This window comes from Rhamphochromis longiceps, linkage group LG13 (genome assembly GCF_057381845.1).
Source record: "Rhamphochromis longiceps isolate RC_006_pf linkage group LG13, R_longiceps_female_GT1.1, whole genome shotgun sequence".
Classification (NCBI taxonomy): Eukaryota; Metazoa; Chordata; class Actinopteri; order Cichliformes; family Cichlidae; genus Rhamphochromis; species Rhamphochromis longiceps.
In genome coordinates, this window is record NC_140569.1 from 26,622,203 (window position 1) to 26,637,393 (window position 15,191).

General features: G+C 42.6%; 2 protein-coding genes across 2 annotated transcripts; one reads left to right on the forward strand and one right to left on the reverse strand.

Annotated features, from left to right (window-relative positions):
* Positions 1 to 2,341: 2,341 nt before the first annotated feature.
* fignl1 (fidgetin-like 1) lies at positions 2,342 to 5,856 on the reverse strand. Its single transcript, XM_085428773.1, has 2 exons — positions 5,700 to 5,856; positions 2,342 to 5,125 (listed from the first exon to the last, which is right to left on the reverse strand). Exon 2 carries the CDS (start codon positions 5,106 to 5,108, stop codon positions 3,195 to 3,197), a length of 1,914 nt encoding a protein of 637 aa, XP_085284899.1. The 5' UTR covers positions 5,109 to 5,125; positions 5,700 to 5,856; the 3' UTR covers positions 2,342 to 3,194.
* Positions 5,857 to 6,560: 704 nt separating this feature from the next.
* Positions 6,561 to 12,864, forward strand: ttl (tubulin tyrosine ligase). Its single transcript, XM_085428774.1, has 7 exons — positions 6,561 to 7,329; positions 7,531 to 7,609; positions 7,707 to 7,939; positions 8,060 to 8,195; positions 8,304 to 8,573; positions 9,988 to 10,131; positions 10,267 to 12,864. The coding sequence occupies exons 1-7, from the start codon at positions 7,161 to 7,163 to the stop codon at positions 10,466 to 10,468; spliced, it is 1,233 nt and encodes a 410-aa protein (XP_085284900.1). The 5' UTR covers positions 6,561 to 7,160; the 3' UTR covers positions 10,469 to 12,864.
* Positions 12,865 to 15,191: the final 2,327 nt, after the last annotated feature.

Here is a 15,191-nt window from a genome sequence, read left to right on the forward strand (position 1 = left end):
GAAGTTTGAAATTACTATTTTTCACACTTTTGCCGGGCTGCGGTTCATTAGTGGAAGACCATAATAGAACATTTACTGCAAACTTCGCAAATGGGAGCGCTGTGTTTACCGGTGTTTCTCAACATGTGCAGATTACATTTGATTGCCTGTCTTGGCATTTCGTCACATGGATTTCACTACTTAGGAATGCAGTTTGATCATGTAAAGATATGTCTCACTAAATGAGCAACGGGGACATTAAGTGCATGTTTGCATGTTCTGCAGAAAGAGAATACTCAGCAGCAGAAATTAACTCATATTATAAAACATATTATGTTCTTTTACTCTCACATGTATCTACCTTTCAGACTGAGAATTTTATATTGAATTGTTACAATGTAAACAGTGCTGCAAGCTGGACAATAAGCAAAAAAAGTGTGGTTAGAGAAATCATCATAATTAAACAGACAGATTCATATATAGCTAATTAGTGCTAACTAACAGACTACTAAAATTCTACCGTTTCACTCAGCACAAACTTGTTAGATAGTCTGTCTCACACAGCACGCCATAGTATTACTCAGATAACCTATTAAAATACTGTAAAAGGCCCAGCAGACCCAGATCATCTCTGGTTGCTTGCATCAATACACCTGTCAATGAATATGACCTCAACCGAAGTCAGACAATCCAGGTGAATTAATTATTTTTTTAAAAGTTCACCCAGCTCACTGTTACGAGCAGTAAAACTACCCATAGAGGCCAGACTGCTTTATTAGCAGGCTGTAAATATGTTATTTAACATTGTAAAGTTGGACATTATAACACGGGAGTCTTTGTGAACTGATGCTTTTGGAGCCAGCCTCAAGTGGCCATTAGTGGAACTGCAGTTTTTGCGGGACTCGATTTTTCCACTCTGGAGACTGCACTGTGGTAAAACAGAGTAAAGAAACCCCCTTTTTCAGTAATAGCCAGCAAACACAGTCTAATTTCATGGTTGGTGGCACAGAATGTTTTTCTTTAAATAAAATATTTGTGACATACAACAGCATGATGTACTCTTTCCTATTAGCCAATCTGAAGGCAGTATGGAATTACCGGACCCTGCATCAAACAATGCAGACGGTAACTGCACAATATGGATACATTGCAGAAAGAAATGTTGACTAAAACCATTGTATGCTTTCACAAGAACTCTAAATAAATATAGTAATAAATTTACCTGTAATGTTTCTATATTACAAATGACATGAGATTTGATTTTAAATACTGGAATTTTATTCCTATAACTTATTACATTTAAACTTCTACTTGAGCACAGCTTGTGTAGTTCTTCCACAACTGCATATACGTGAACACAGGGAAAAAAGCAATCCAAGTGCTTATACTTATTTCTACCTCAGCTTGAATCTGTATTAAGGATAAAATGATTCAGTAAAATGACCTTATTTTCTTCTCTGTAAATGTACTGTGTGATGTGTTTGTTTGTGATCACACTGCCCCAGATGTGACCACTTGCTTCACAGCCACAGTCAAATTGAGCTACAAGCTTACACCATATGGCACAGTTTTCAGTCCATACTCAATGGGCTCTATAGATCCCGTCAGCACCAGAGGAATTCTGCGCATCTGTCCTGGTCCAGCTGTGAGGAGTCCCCGCGATCGGAGAAGCCCACCCGTTGGGGGGGAAGGGTGCGTGTGTGACTACTTTCACTGCTGGCTAATTCAACAAAGTTTCTATACAGTGGCCAACAACAAGTGTGAAATATTTATCAGGGACCTGACAAAAAAGATGAAAAATAAATGAAAGCCCCGTTTTCATGGTCTTCCAGATTCTCAAAGATTTCTTGATGAAATTTACATGAGATTTTGTTTCATGTGTGCACAATCTCTAATGGCCCCCTTCAGTGGTAGTGCATGTGTGACCAGTGAGGCATTCAACTTGAAAAACATAATGTTAAAAATCCTCACACCGCTTGCGTGAGGGATGTCTTCACTGAGAAAGCAGTTGCAAACACTTTGACCGGGCACAAACTCCATGGATCAGAACTAACACAGAGGCCCTGCAAAAGGGATGTATTGCAGTAACACTGCTGTCTTAATCACTAACAGGAAGACAGGCAAAGTTTTTCTTTTTTTTCTCTTTTTAAACACAAGACCCAGGATACTCTCCGTGTTGCCCAACTTCCGCGGATATGATTAATACATCCAGCCTCAGGAACATTTCAGGACAGTGAGACTTCAGGCAAACCGTGGTTGTGGTGCTCAAACGTGATCACACTGCCCTCTGTGGATCGCATGGGATCGGATATGTCACTGCAGCCTAGAGATAAACTTATTGCTTACTGTCACACTCTGAGACAAAAACTTGTGGAGATGTGTGTGTGTGATATATACATTTATTAGGGACAAAAACAATTTCGATGCAGTTAACTGAAAAAGACCAAACAGATGACAAGCATTAAGTCATAATTCGACTGTGAATGTGTATCCTTGATGTGAAATACTAGAATTTAAATGGAAAACAGGGCTTCAACTGGAAAATGGTTTGTGTATAATACACACTACCTAACACTGGATCACAAAGCAACAGAACAAAATCAGCCTGACCGGCACAAACACCTGAAAATGACCAAAAAGCTGAACGCAGATGGCAAATTCTCTCAGTACAAAGTGGGAACGAGGTAAGGTTTTCTTCATTTTTTCTTCATGTTACGACACCCTGACCTTTACAAGTAGTGTTGAAAAACCTCAAAACAACAGACCACTAGCACAGAGACTAACACTTACACCCATAAAAGAGGCACCTGTTCACCTGTGCAATCCAATATGACTGAACTAAGCTGATACAGAGGGTTAAAATAACTATTTAACTGGTAGCCAATAAAAAGGTCCTTTTCTCTTCTTTAATTCTGTTTTCCTTGTCATTTATGGAAGCCCTGTTTTTCGTAGGCAAACAAATACAACTGAATTCAGCTCTTCATCACACAGATAAGGCCAACTTCCCATCATAGGGATATTTGGCAATATATGGGGAAAAAACAGAAAGACTGCATTAAAGAGACCCGTCTTATAGTTTTCAGACTGTCATTCTTTGTTTTTAGTCCTGGGTCCTCCCACTTTGTCGGGTTTGTGCAGAACAAAGAAAGCATTTAACGTCTTTACATTTTCCATTTCTTTCAACACCCAGAACCTGAACGGAGACAAAGAAAAGTTTAACGCCCACATCCAAAGGTTTTATTCCACTCTTCATACAGCTCCAAGTCCTTTGATGACACACTGGGACGTACAGTCTTCAGGGCGTCGTGGAAGTCACTGTAGATGATGGGTCGCACCTGATCCGCGGTGATGGTGGCGATGTCACTGAGCTGGATGCTGCGTATGGGCCCCAGTGCTGCCTCTCGACACAGCTGAGTCATATCGGCTCCGGAGAAGCCCTCCGTGGCTGTCACCACCCTCTCCACCTCGCTTTCTCCCAGCTGGTTTTTCTCCTGAGCCATGAGGTTTGTCACTATCTGGCGTCGGGCAGTCGCTTCGGGCAGGGGGATGTATAACCGCTTTGCCAGGCGTCGTCGTGCTGCCTCGTCGATCTCCTGGGGCCGGTTGGTGGCACCCACCACCAGGATTCGGTCCTCTGCTGCAGTGGCCGCTCCATCTAGCTGGACCAGAAACTCTGTTTTTATCCTGCGCGAGGAGTCGTGCTCACCGTCCGTCCGCTGGGACAGCAGGGAGTCGATTTCATCGATGAAAATAACAGCAGGCTGGTGGCAGCGGGCAATGGCAAACAGAGCTCGCACCATTTTCTCTCCTTCACCCACCCACTTGGATGTGAGTGATGAGGCGCTGATGCTAAAGAAAGTGGCACCTGATTGACAGGCAATACATTTACCTATCAGAGTTTTTCCAGTTCCTGGCGGTCCAAACAGCAGGATGCCTTTGGGTGGGCCACGGAGGCCAGTAAAGATGTCAGGTCGCAGCATGGGCCAAACCACAATTTCCTTTATGGTAGTCTTGGCGAACTCCAGACCTGCTATGTCGTCCCAGCCCACCGGAGGCCCGTGGTCCATGATCTCACTCATGATCAGCTCGATTATCTTTGGCTCAAAGTTTTTCAGACGCTCGTCCAGGATTTGAGGTTCCTGATTGGAATTACGGCTCGCCACACTTCCCTCCTCTTCCTGTCGTGGAATGGGAGACACAAATTTTGAAAATGCACCTCGAGGCCTGTTGGCGCCCAGAGATTTCTTCACAGTTGCCGCCATCCCAGGGGCCTGACCTCTCTGAGGCTGATGGGAGTGCTTTCGCTGCTGGTCAACAACAAACTGCTCACGAGCTGTTTTGAAGGTGGTAACAGCCCGTGGGTCTGATGACACCTGACTGCCATTTTGCTCCCTGCCAACATCACCTCCGTCTGTGTTGTAAAAATTTTTCCGCTTCGATGTGTTGGAGGTGGGAAAGAAGGAGGACTGATAGTGCTGCGTGACCCCTGCGGGGCCAGGGTTTACATGTGGGAGAGCTGGAGAAGGGCAACTAAACACAGACTGTGGCTGAGCTGGAGGTCGGGAGAATGAGGGTGGATTGACTGAAATCCCTTCGTGACTGCTGGGCCTTTCCACAGAAACATTAGCAGGGATACTGGCTGCGATTTTAACCTCTGATTTAAGCTGCGGTGGTTGCACAGTTTTAAAGGGAGGAGTGAGAGAGCTACCTTTACCCTCTTGCCCCACAGTTATGTTAATGTCAGCTGGTGCCACCACAAAGCTCTCACCTCCTGTCTTTGCCTGAATTGTTTTCTGAACACTGGGCAACTCCAGCACGCTCTCTGCAGTGAGGGATGACTCCCATTTGTCGCTGTAGTTCTTCTGACTGCGGGCCAGATGGAGCGCGCTTTCTGCATAGTTGTTGAGCCCTGTGCGCGGGTCGTCCGAGTCCAACACTGCAGCGTAGCGCTCCGAGTAGGTCCTGAGCAGGCTGGCCATGCCGGCCTGAGAGAGCTGGGAGCTTGCCCATGCATACTGAATGGAGAGGATGTGGGCCCGGTAGGCATCGGCCGTCTGTTCAGGTGTACAGCTGCCAGATGAAATGTCAAAGGACCTCTTCTGCCATTCGTCCAGGTGTGCGCCACTCATGCCTGGCCTGCTCCAGCCTGGTGAAGACGAAGGGACAAGAGTTATTAAAAATACATGACCCCAGTAAATGCCAAGGCACAAATCTCCCCAAAACCCATACAGAGAAAAAGCTGCCACTTAATTACGTTACATAAATAACCATGTATGCAGTAACACTGAGTTATAGTGATTTTGATATAAATGAAAGGAATTAAAAAACAAATAAACACGTGATTTGAATCCAGCTTTAAAAATGGTAGGCCACACTCATTAGCATTGAAACTGAACAGCCTTCATCCTTCGCCCATGTCTTTAATACTCCACATGTCCCAGCTGAGATAAACTCTAAATACAACATTTCGTTTTCTCAGACTTAAATAAAACTCCTTCATCCCCACATAAAGCAACATACAACTGCCTCCCTGAGCATTATCTCCAACGATGAATAGTCAGTGACAAGGCTAAAAGTAATCTGAATCTCTGTATATGTAGCTGAACCACGGAGAGCTGCAGTAAAAACAGGTTATCAGTCTCGATGCACCCAACTTGTCTGAACTGTTATCTGAAAATGCGCCACAACAAACAACAGTATTCATAATGGACGTCACTTACTATTACTGATATCTTGTCAAAAAATTATAAAAAATATATGAATACACTCGTAACAACTTTTGTAATGCACTTTAACTCGATGTTTACAGTAGCGGTAATTCCCGCCTCTAGTTTGTTCTCCCTCCCGAAACTAGGACTTCCTGTCTCGTTCCAATTCGCTCTCAAAAAATCTACAACTGTGGCCGTCGCATAACTTTTCACCTAATACAGGGAACCAGCACAAAGAAGCAACGATCTTAGTTTTTGAATACATAAAACATCGAATAATGATGACGAGACTGGGACATTAAAGTAAACGAAATGAAGCAACTAAGTTTTTTACATGTTGGAACGAGACCCATAAGTTGTCACAAGTAGGGAGTGCTCCATTTATCCTCCAGTTCCGCCCAGTCCAGGCTACAAAAGCTAATACACCTCGTTATCAAATTTCACGAAAAGTTTCGTGATTGATGTTAGTTATTTTAAGAATTAAGAGGAACTTAATATAAAACGTGGAGCGATTTTTCTTCAGTTTCAAGACTTTTTTCTGCGGACTATGTTGCCAACAGTACACAGGTCTGCTAATTTTAGTGAGGTCTACGACGCCATCTCCTGGCTACAATACGCATATGGCATTGCCGCTTTAGAGTCTTTCATTCTGGGAAATGTAGTTCTCTTGTCATTGAACTTCATCCAGACCTTGAATTAAATCAAAATCGAGTTAAAGTGAAGTAGATTTTTTTTATACATATCGAATTCATTTTGTGTTAAATTGCTTTAAAAATATAAAATAAACATTTAAACAGATATTATCCTGGACATCACTCAGTTAATAAACTACACTAACCACAACGGTTGCGCGGTGGTGTTTATGCTGTCGACGGTGGATGACAGGGTTTGCTGCTGATTTTCAGAGAATAAAGCGCACGCCGGCGGTGGGAGAATAGCCCGTGTTTGTGATATTGTGCAGCAAACTATCCACTTAGTTAATGTTTCCGCTCCTTGTGACTTTTTCCTTTGCATTTGAGGACAAATACCGGAAGTGTCTCGTAGATAACTGTTAGCAATTGTCGCAGACCGTTAGCTATAACGTTAGCTAATCCGGAGACGGGATGTAAATTTATCCAGACGGGACCAGCCCCAGTAGCCGGTACCAGCAGTCAGTCACTCCCTTGTGTGGGGCTTCTGAAATAACCCTGTGCCGACTTATGTGAAATTGCTTTACGTGGCATGGTGTTTTATATATAATACATATTAGCCACGGAGTGCTGAAATTAATCTTCCGAGCACCAGTTTGAGTTAACTGGGAAGTGTGGAGGGGATATGACTGACTCATCATCATGGCACGGACAGAGGAGATAACCCCAACCGTTCTGTCTGCTGCAGTGCCAACCCGGCAGCCGCACAACTAGCCAGACAGCTAAGTTACTCACACACTAAACCGTTTTGATTAAACCTCTGACCCCCTATCGCAGCGGCATTATGAACGCCCCTATGTACACCTTTGTTTCCCGTGACGACAACAGTACTGTTTATGCTGAAGTTTCCAAAATCCTCCTCTCAACCGGGCAATGGAAGAGGCTGAAAAGAGACAATCCCAGATTCAACTTGATGCTGGGTGAGCGGAACAGATTACCCTTTGGGCGTTTAGGTAAGTCAGACTTTCTTTCTTGTTTCTTAAGAATTGTTTTCGGGCTATTTTTGGTGTCCACCCTTTCTGGATGAGAAAGCAGCTGTGACTGTGCAGGGCTGCATCCTGTGGAAAGATTGTCTCTCTTATTGAGAGTTTTTGTGCACTGTGCATGCGGATTTATGAACAAGACGGTAAAGCATCTTCACTGTGACCTTACAGGCCATGAACCCGGACTGATGCAGCTGGTGAATTACTACAGGGGGGCAGACAAGCTTTGCAGAAAGGCATCCTTGGTCAAGTGTGTGCAAATCTGTCATTCCTGCCATCATTCATGTTACTGACACTGCAGTTTATTACATGACCACTTTCCTTCTGACCCCTTTCTTAAACACTAGGCTAATAAAGACCAGCCCAGAGCTGTCTGACTCCAGTAACTGGTTTCCAGAGTCCTACATCATCTATCCCACTAACCTCAACACACCTGTTGCTCCTGCTATGAATGGCATCAGCCATCTGAAGAGCAATCCGAAGACAGATGAGCGGGAAGTTTTCTTGGCCTCCTATAACGCTAAGAAAGAAAGAGCAGAGGGTACAGTGTGGATAGCCAAGTCCTCTGCTGGAGCTAAAGGTGATATCTATATTTAGTATTTAATTGGTTAAAAACAAGACACTAGTTGGAAGCTTCATATATATATATATATATCTGTAAATGTGTGTGTGTGTTTCTTCTTGTTTTCTATTACTACAGGTGCTGGTATTTTGATATCCCACGATGCTAATGAGTTGCTGGACTATATTGACAATCAGGGACAGGTTCATGTTATTCAGAAGTACTTGGAGAAGCCTCTGCTTCTTGAGCCGGGACATCGGAAATTTGACATCAGGCAGGTTTTTTTTTTTCTTTTTCTTTTTTTTGCCAAACTTAAAGCCACAGAGAAAGCACTGCTATGTCCCAACTTAACAGCTTAGCTTTATGTTTATGCTATTGCTAGGAGCTGGGTGCTAGTGGACCATCAGTATAACATCTACTTATACCGCGAGGGCGTGCTGCGGACCTCCTCGGAGCCCTACAACAGCTCAGACCTGCAGGACATGACCAGCCACCTGACTAACCACTGCATCCAGAAAGAGCACTCCCAGAACTACGGCCGATACGAGGAGGGGAACGAGATGTTCTTCGACGAGTTCAGGCTGTACCTGCTGAACACTCACAACGTCACGCTGGAGACCACCATATTACCTCAGATAAAGCAGACCATAAAGTAGGCAACTATTTTGCTATTGTTTTTATTATTAGTTCTTAGATAAAAAGCTGAGCTTAGCTTTTTTTATGCCACACTAAAAGGCAAAATATTATTATTTTTTTTAAAATTAGAAATCAGACATAATGCCTCTCCGTGAATCGCTACCTTATCGTGGTGAAGGGGTTTGTGTGTCCCAGGGATCCCAGGGGCTATGTTGTCTGGGGGCTTTTGCCCCCTGGTAGGGTCTCCCATGGCAAATTGGTCCTGGGTGAGGGACCAGACAAAGAGCGATTCAGAAGACCCTTATGAAGAAAACATCGAGGGAACAGTTTACACTGCCCGGGATAGGGTTACCGGGGCCCCGCCCTGGAGCCAGGCCCGGGGAGGGTGCCCGAGGGAAATTGGGTTAAGGCTGCCAGCCGTGCCAGCGCCATCTTACCCTTCCGACCATACATACATATTCCCGTTTTCCTCCTGAATCCTGCTGGTTTTTACCTCTTTAACACATAAAACTTCCAAAACATCACCTGACCAAGCTACAATTTAAGTTAAAGCACACTCTATCAGCTCGGTAATATGATGATTGAGTCCATGTGAGAGTAATTGTCCAGAGAATTCATAGAGAGGGTGGGTATCATGTGTCCTACCTCTTTAGTGCTCCAGTCTGAGAGCTCTCTTGTCCAAACTGCACAGAGTATTCCTAGCTGAGAACATGTCTGATGTGGACTTTCGCTTGTTGTGCTACAACATGCAAAATAGGAACTTTGAACAATTCCTGGACCTGATCCTCCCAACATTATAATAGGGGTTCATGTTTTCACTCTCGCTTATCTACTCCTTGCTTGTTTGTAGTTACCCTTCTTGCGTCCTGTGTGAATAAAAACACAGCTTTAAACCTATGCTGTGGTTTTGTACAGGAAAAGGAAGATTGTGGTTTTTAGCAGAACCTCTTTTTGTAACTGTTTTTTAACAGATATATGAGTGGTTTTACACCACTTTGCATATAATTATTGGTGATTATTAATTTGTGAATCTCTTCCAAAGCATGTCTTTGTTCTTTCTTCATCCACTCGCCCCCAACCGGTTGCAGCAGATGGCCGCCCCTCCCCGAGCCTGGTTCTGCTGGAGGTTTCTTCCTGTTAAAAGGGAGTTTTTCCTTCCCACTTTTGCCACGTGCTTGCTCATAGGGGGTCATCTGATTGGTCGGGTTTTCTTTGTATTATTGAAAGGCCATATAGCGCCCAATCACAACTCCTAAAAACTGTCGGTGTGCGATTAAACCTCATATACTGGTGTTAATAACAGCAGTATACAACCATTACTGTTGTGAAAACGTGACTGATGTTTGGCAAATGCTGGTTGCTCTCATCACTCAAAGAGACTTTGTTATAAAAGGATGATCGGTGAAGATTTTGGATGTCTGGTTTCACAGGAGCTGTCTGACATGCATCGAGTCCGCAATCAGCACCAAGCACCTGTCCTACCAGAGCTTCCAGCTTTTTGGATTTGATTTCATGGTGGACGAGAACTTCAAAGTGTGGCTCATTGAAATCAACGGCGCTCCAGCCTGTGCACAGTCAGTACCTTCCATGTTACGTGTCCTTTAGCAATGTTTTTCCATCTAAAATATAACAAATTTCACATCTGTTTAAAATTTGAAATGTTTATTATTATTTTTATTATTGTTATTATTTATCCTTTCCTAATGCAGGAAACTATATCCAGAGTTATGTCAAGGCATTGTGGACGTGGCCATTTCCAGTGTCTTCACCCTAAATAGCGGCGACTCCTCATCTGCGTCCTCTTCTCCTTACTCGTCCTCCCCATCTTCCTCCTCCCTGTTCACCACCAACTCCTGTTCCTCTCCCAAACTGAGAGCACCTCTCCACGTGGGTCCTTTCACTCGCCTGTAAGCACAAATATGCCCCCTCCCTTTTTCTTCTGTGCTAGAAGCTTCTTCCATCTCCCCCATCCTCATTGGTCGCACGTGCCGCCTCTCTGCACCCTGAGATGCTGCACATGCGAGCAAGCTGCCGAGCCGCTCCTTCGTACTTTTGCACACGTTGGCCCAAGGGAGACTTTCTCTTTAGGGACTTCTCTGAACTGCAGGAAAGATCCGTGCGCTCCTGATTATGCATATTTTGAATGCGAGGATGGCAATGAACTGGTCAGTAAATGTTCTCAGAGTTTCTGAACGATGACGGGCATCCCCAAGCAGATTGGTCGAAGTGGTGAAAGTCGCAGAGACGCTCCAACTGAGACTGTAGTGCCTTACATTTCCAACCACTCTCCCTTAAAAAAAACCTGCCAGTTAGCTTGCTCTGTTACAGTAACCTGTACTCGTTCTTTAAGCTTTTGCACTGTTGCTCACTGAAGTCATGTTAAGTCCACAAGAAAATAGCATAAAACAAGGCATTTGACATTTTAGTGAGCTTATGGAGGTTTGAGTGCTGTTTAATCATCAGACACTTCTTGTTTTTCTGTTTTTGTTTTTAATCACTTTTTATAACTGACTTACAAACAAGTTTGTTTGAAAAATATTAGACATGATCAAGAAGCTCTAGAGACTGAAGGATGAAGGCTCTGGTGTGTTACGCTAACACTACTTGTCTGATTGAGCTAAAGGATGGCCTTGAAACTGAACATTCCTCCTGACTTGACCATGTGGACACTACATCAGGGCAGCTGGGTGGCATAAGTGAGCAGGGAGACTGTGCTTCGGCTGTAAACCCGGGAGCGAGTCTGCTACAGGGACCTCTCAGTGGCGAAAAGGGAAAAATCCTCGTCAGTTATTCTGTAATCAATTTGTTTTATGTGATCTGAAGAGAGCATGTTTGTGTGAAAGCATGTAGCATACAAGCCCTAACCCACAGCTCTGTTTGCTGTAAAGAACTCTGTGTTTTCTCTCTGATAGACTGTTATTGTAAAGTGTAAAGTAGGTCTTTGTTACTGAGCTGGTGAAGTGAGCGTAGAGTAGCTTGTACAGAGTGTCTTACTGCTTCTTAAACATGTTTAACGACCCCATTAAAGGACACTTGGAAAAGATAGCAAAGCTGATAAAATGCTTGTTTCCCGGTGTGTTGAAAAACACACTGTGGTGAGCATTACCACATCGTCATTACCAAAGAAAAGTCAGCGGTGTTAAGGAAGTCCCAATACAGTGGTTAATTTCATAATAACTTGGACTTGTTTCGCTTTGTGGGGTCTTTAAATATTTGACCTTTTCATTCGAACGAAATCTTTGTGAGTAGACAAGATTTTAGAGGTGTTCCCGTCCAAGACGACTTGTGTCAAATCTGTTTTGTGTTACTGCTCGTTAGAAATGATTGTCAGATTGTTCAGTTGTTGTCTTTTATTAGATTGAAATAGTTGACAGTTGCACATTCATGTGTTTCTAGGGGCTCGTTTGATTCCCTTAAAAAAAGGAAAAGAAACAAAAACACCCTTTTGTTGAAATATGTGAGGTTTTGTGTCCCAATAATTAAGGTGAATCATCAAAACATTTCATTCTTTCTTTCTTTTTTTTTACTCTGTGTTTACAAGAAGACTCGAGAATGAAGGATGTGTAAGAGACTGAAGTTAATACGAAGAGAAAACAAAATCTTAGTATTGTTTTTAAATCTGTAGGGACATTTCCATCAAAGGGAAGGGTTCCTTAGAGGGAACTGTATATTGTTTTTTTTTGTAGTTGTTTTTTTAAAAGGCGTTTAAATGCACCTTTATTTTTTTTTTGTACCGGGGTAAATTTGCCTCTTTCATTAGAAAACCTCATTGATGTCATTTCCTCTTACTTAGAGTGTTTTTGTACATGTGACTCATTTTCTCATGTTTTTCCTTGTGTGTTTTATATCTCTACTTTCTCATCTTTACCAAAGATTATCCTGCTGCATTTTCAGTGTTACACCTTTTGTAGTGAACAGATTGTCACAGACCTGACTCGAAAGCAAGCATCATGATCAGAGGAATGTGTGCTGTTTTTTTTGTTTTCTTGTTTTTTGTTGTTGTTGTTGTTGGGTTATGATTTATTGGAAATCTGCATGAACGTTTGTCTTTATCAGAGACAATATTATTAGAATAAAACATGTTACTGCTTCTGTCATGCAAACATTTCTGCACATCCACGTGTTGGGCTGCATTTCTGATGTGCATTTCAGGCTTCTGAGCAACACTGAAGAAGATGAGGGAAGCAGAGTGGTCTGTGAACGCAGCTCGCAGACGAGCTACAGAACGTTCAGAAATGACCCAGACCTTTGGTAGGTGGATGGTGAAATAATACGACACTAATAAAAGTTCAGTTTTTGTTTCTAAATTTTGCCTCTCTGCTGTGAGACTGGTTATTAACTAATGTTTTTTTGATTTGTCTTTGAACGCCTCGCAGATTAGTTAAAAAGAGAAAATGTGTCTAATCCATTTGTTAGGTGTGACTTCTTTTATCATGGGAAAAGTCCACATGAGTAGGTTATCATGCAGATGAACCACACACCCGCACATAGTTATCTTATATTTCTTCCTTCTTTTATTACTCATGGTTTTCTTCTGAAATTTGGCTTCTCTCTGACATAAGTTGACCTCATTTGCCCCCAGGAGGTGTACCCACATGATCTTAAACAGGGACATTCAACCAGCTTTGCGTGAAGAAATTCCTTTTAAACTAGTTAACCAGGAAATGAAACAAATTATTAAAATTTTATCTAATAATCTTAGCCAAGATAGCAGTGAAAGAACTGATGTGTGGCACAGCTGCATCATCTGTCCGTTGTTTTGTTCTAACCCACTGAGATATATGTAGGGTCATGTGATCTTAGATGCTATATAAACATACAATACATACATACAAACACAAACTTATGTGGGGTTGCTTTTACTAAAAAATCACTATCCACGATGTGAAAAAACACGAGGGAAATAATTATTTGATCCCCTGATTGAATTTGCAAGATTGCTTACTTCTTTGGAAGTGAGCAATCTTTTAGACTAGTTTCATTTTGATGGAGAGAGACAGAATATCAACCAAACTTCCAAGGAAAGAGATGACATGAATGTTATAAATTGGTCTGCATGTCACAGAACATGACTTGGTGGCGAAATCTTTGTTGGCAACTACCAACAGCGCCAAGCAGTAAGACATTTCTTGTAGTTGGTCACCAGGTTTGGCCACATCAGGAGGGATTTTGGGCCACTCTTCTTCAGAGAAACTCAGAATCATTTTGGTTTCTTGGCTGCTGCTTCGCAACTCAAAGCTTCAGCTCCCTCCACAAATTCTCTCTAGGACTGAGGTCTGAAGACAACTCCATGATCAGAGAGAAAGGAGGAGCTCTGCACACCTTTACTTGTATGTGTTGATATTTGTGTATTTTTATGATTTAACATAAAACCACTGAAACATCCTGTAGTCTGTTGCACATCTGTAGTCACAGAAATCACAGCCTCAGTATTTACACTCTGTTTCGACCACAAACCTTGGTCCAAACCTTCTCCTGGACATCCAGCTGAGGTGAAATTGGAGCCCACATTAATTCCTTTTATGTGAACATTTCTGAGATCCTGCATTCACCATCCCACGAGCTTCCTTCCAAGGATGTTGAATGTGAAAAATGCTAACAGTTCACTTAATTATCCAAATTTCACACAAACTAGCACTTTAACTGCTCTTAAAAAACAAGTCAATGTCCTTGTCCAGTTTAGAGCTGGGGCTTTGTAACAAACAGAAAGAGTGGGACAGACTGGATTGTCCCATGACTGAGACATCAGCCAGCAAAGACGGGCATGGAGAAGACACCTAGAAACAGAGCTGCAATCACTCATTTTATGGTGTGTTCTTAATGCATAGGTGGGCTTTGGACTCACAGATGGGTCAGCCTATTATTCACGTTTCAACTGAAGGAGGAAGAAGGACACCAAACCAGGGAGTTTCCAGATGTTGTGATGGCCTTTTCTTTCGTTTCTGCAGTACAGAAAGGTAACTTACAGGCCAGTCAGGCAAGCAGGCCATCGCATTGCCACATGTTCTCAAGTTGTAACTTGAGATCTCTCTGAAGGAATTTTCCCTCTTTTTTTTTTTTAAATCTTGTACGTATATCAAAGTTTATTACATGGGAAGGCAATGAAGTCACTGCCTGTATCAGATATACAAAAAAGACTTGTCACATAAGTAATGTCGTCAGAGCGAGGTGTGGAGAGGATTACTTGTATGGATTGTGTATGTAAAAGGAAAAGAGTAACATCAGAATCACAATGACATCATTGCGTGTGTTTTGAATCTCTACCTGTTTCATCTGGGTCTTCTTCCTGCACAGTCATCTCAACAAAATTACACAAAAACCCCCAAATGTGCACTCTGCCACAGGCTCCCAGATGACTGATTAATTCCCCTATTAAAAGCAATATTAAAACATCACATATTTATGTGTGTGATCTTTTACCGTTATTAAAAAAATGGTATTGCTTACCGAACCAGCAGTAACACTAGAGACAGCTTTGACCACGAAGCACTGTATGTGACTCATAAGCTGCTTTTCAGCAGTTTCCAATAAAAAAAAAAAAAACTTTCCATAATTACAGGTTTATTCTTCAGTAACTGAATGACGTTGTGAGGGGGAACACAAACTCCACAACAAAACACTTTATTTAGTGTTA